General features: G+C 41.0%; 1 protein-coding gene across 1 annotated transcript; it reads right to left on the reverse strand.

The window, feature by feature from the left end:
- Nucleotides 1-129: 129 nt before the first annotated feature.
- On the reverse strand, nucleotides 130-2,382 carry LOC121937678 (unconventional myosin-X-like; the record flags this gene model as incomplete). The annotated part of the gene is made up of 3 exons (XM_042481004.1): nucleotides 130-337; nucleotides 1,090-1,387; nucleotides 2,259-2,382. Coding segments are annotated over 3 exons (630 nt in total), but the record flags the coding sequence as incomplete, so codon positions are not given.
- Nucleotides 2,383-2,536: the final 154 nt, after the last annotated feature.

Raw genomic sequence — 2,536 nt, forward strand, 5'->3', positions numbered from 1 at the left:
ACACACACACACACACACACACACAGAACAACATGCAAACACGGTTTTTAGGGGCGCTGTCTAATAATCTGCGGTTTGATTTTCTGAGACGTGCAGTTGAGGTGAGATCTGATGAAAGCTGTCACTGACCTCTCCGGCTGTTGTGTGCGAGTTGATGGTGATCTTGCAGGATCCTCCTCCGTGGCAGTGAACGGTGGTGCTCATGTCCTGCCGGGCCACGATGGAGCGGATCTCCTCCTGCGACGGGACGTTCTCTCTGGCTCGAGTCTTCCTCAGAGACTCCAGGGCGAAGGCGGCGTAACGATCCATCTCCGAACCGGGGAGGAGCTCTCGAGTCCTGCGGAGAGAGCGATTTGGATCGGTCAAGGTGAAAGATTTTACAAACATTATGATACAAATATAAAATCTGAACATGAACCCTTTAAAATGTGGATGGACAGTTTTCTTTTGTGGTGTTCAGACAGCGTTCACAAGCATTCAAACCTTTGAAACCTGAAGAAATTAGTTTTATTTCTGTTAAAAGCAAATTCGCAAAAAATGTCCTGCACATTGCAAGAAATAATTAAAAGGTCGCGAGCAAATTACCCGAAAATTAACTTGAAGAAATAGAGATAGAGAGAATTTTCAGAAAATTATTTTTAAGAAATGAAAGAAATGTCCAGATATTATATTTATAATTAAATCAGTTGTTTATTAAATTTAGTTATAAAAAACAATGTATTTATTGTTTTTTATCAATCTCTTATTTTTATCGCATTTTTTCAGGTCATTTCCAGTTTCTGTTTTTTAAATTTTCTTTGGATTTGATTTGGTCATGGTGAGAGATTCCACCAACAATAAGACAAATATATAAACTCTGAACATTTACCCTTTAAACTGGGATCAGCATCAGTTTTCCTGTACAGTATTCAGACGCCGTTCACAAGCATTTAAACTTTTGAAACTTGAAGAAATTGGTTGAATTTCTTTAAAGAAACAAATAAAAATCGGAAACTGCTCCGGTTTCAAAGGGTTTATCTTTAAAGAAAAGTCCATTGCGTCCCCTAAAACACTCCTCCCGTCTCCCTCCACCTGTAGACCTGTTTATACCTCTTCAGGTGGAACTTGAGGTATCGGAGGATGCTCCTGGTCGGGATGAAGGTGCAGCACATGCAGGCCAGGATCTTCCAGCTGCAGAGGTTCCCGGGGCTTCCTGGCTGCGGCGGCCGCGTCGTCTGCTTGATCAGCTGGCAGTAGAGCTCGTCCCGCAGCGGTTTGAGCTCCTGGCCGGTCTGCAGGATGCCCTGGATGATGGGCACCGGGTCGGCCACGCCCTCCAGGTGCTGCAGAGAGCTGAAGACTTTGAGGGCCTCCTCCTGCAGCGTCGTGTAGCTCCTGTTTCTCAGCGCTGAGGAGGAGAGGGAGGAGGTTAGTCGAGTGTTTGATGGTCACGAAGCTTCTTGTTGCACATCGCTGTTTGTGGTTAACTCAACATTGTTCTGTGATTTATAGCAAAGGAGGTTCTGCTGGCTTCTCTGGGTTAACCCTTTGAAAACCTGGATCAACATAATTTTTTGGTGCTGCATTTACACATCTTCATAAAAAATAGAAAATATTCGCAATATGTTGCTGCGAGCTTTGATTATGAAAAAAAAAATTTGCTATTGTTTGAAATAGGCAAAGGTTTTATGTTTTTTTCAGATAATTAGTTGATTAATCGATTGTTAATTTTACCAATAATTGATTAAGGAAAGTTATTACGATTTTATGTACCTTGTGAAACATTAAAAAAACAGCTGTTTATTCTTCTGCTAAATTAAGAATGAAAAACAACACATTAAGTTAAAAAGAACAAACAGCTTTTTTACTCTCAAAACTCAGTTCCTCTCATTAAATAATAACGCGGTACGACACAGTGCAATGCAACACAAATATTGACATTTCTGAATTTATTTTTAACAAAAGCTGAGGAGCAGGTGTGTTCATATCCATGTTCTGTCATTCTGAAGTCATCTCAGTCAGGCGGGTAAAACCTGAACCTGTTTCAGAATATTTACATTAAAAAGCATAAAAAAAGAAAAACAGATTAACTAATAACATCCATTAAAACTTGATTTTTAAAGCGATGTAAGAACTGGATTCCTGAATCTGTAATTCATGCATAAATTATCACAGACAGCAAAGTGTGAAAATTAATTATTAAATAACATGCTTAGTTTAAAATGAAAAATAAAAATGGAATTTATATTTGATGATGTTTCAGTTTCTGTGCGACTCACTGGTGAGGTGGATGTCTCCGTAGGGCAGCGGCAGCAGCGGCGAGTGCAGCGGGTGATGACTGTAGCGAAGGATGGGGTTCCTCTTGTAGATCTGCTCCACCACCTCCGAGTTGAGACAGTTTTCCTGCAGAGAGCAGAGCAGAGCTGCTGACCTGAGCGTTCACCGAGCTAAAGATCTGAAACGAGGACTGACGTCTTTACGTCGGCTCAGTCTGACTTTGACTCGATCTGGAGCAGCTGGTGAATTTGTCAATACAGTCATTTATCCCTTTGAAACC

The sequence above is a fragment of the Plectropomus leopardus genome, unplaced genomic scaffold (assembly GCF_008729295.1).
Source record: "Plectropomus leopardus isolate mb unplaced genomic scaffold, YSFRI_Pleo_2.0 unplaced_scaffold27094, whole genome shotgun sequence".
Lineage (NCBI taxonomy): Eukaryota > Metazoa > Chordata > Actinopteri > Perciformes > Serranidae > Plectropomus > Plectropomus leopardus.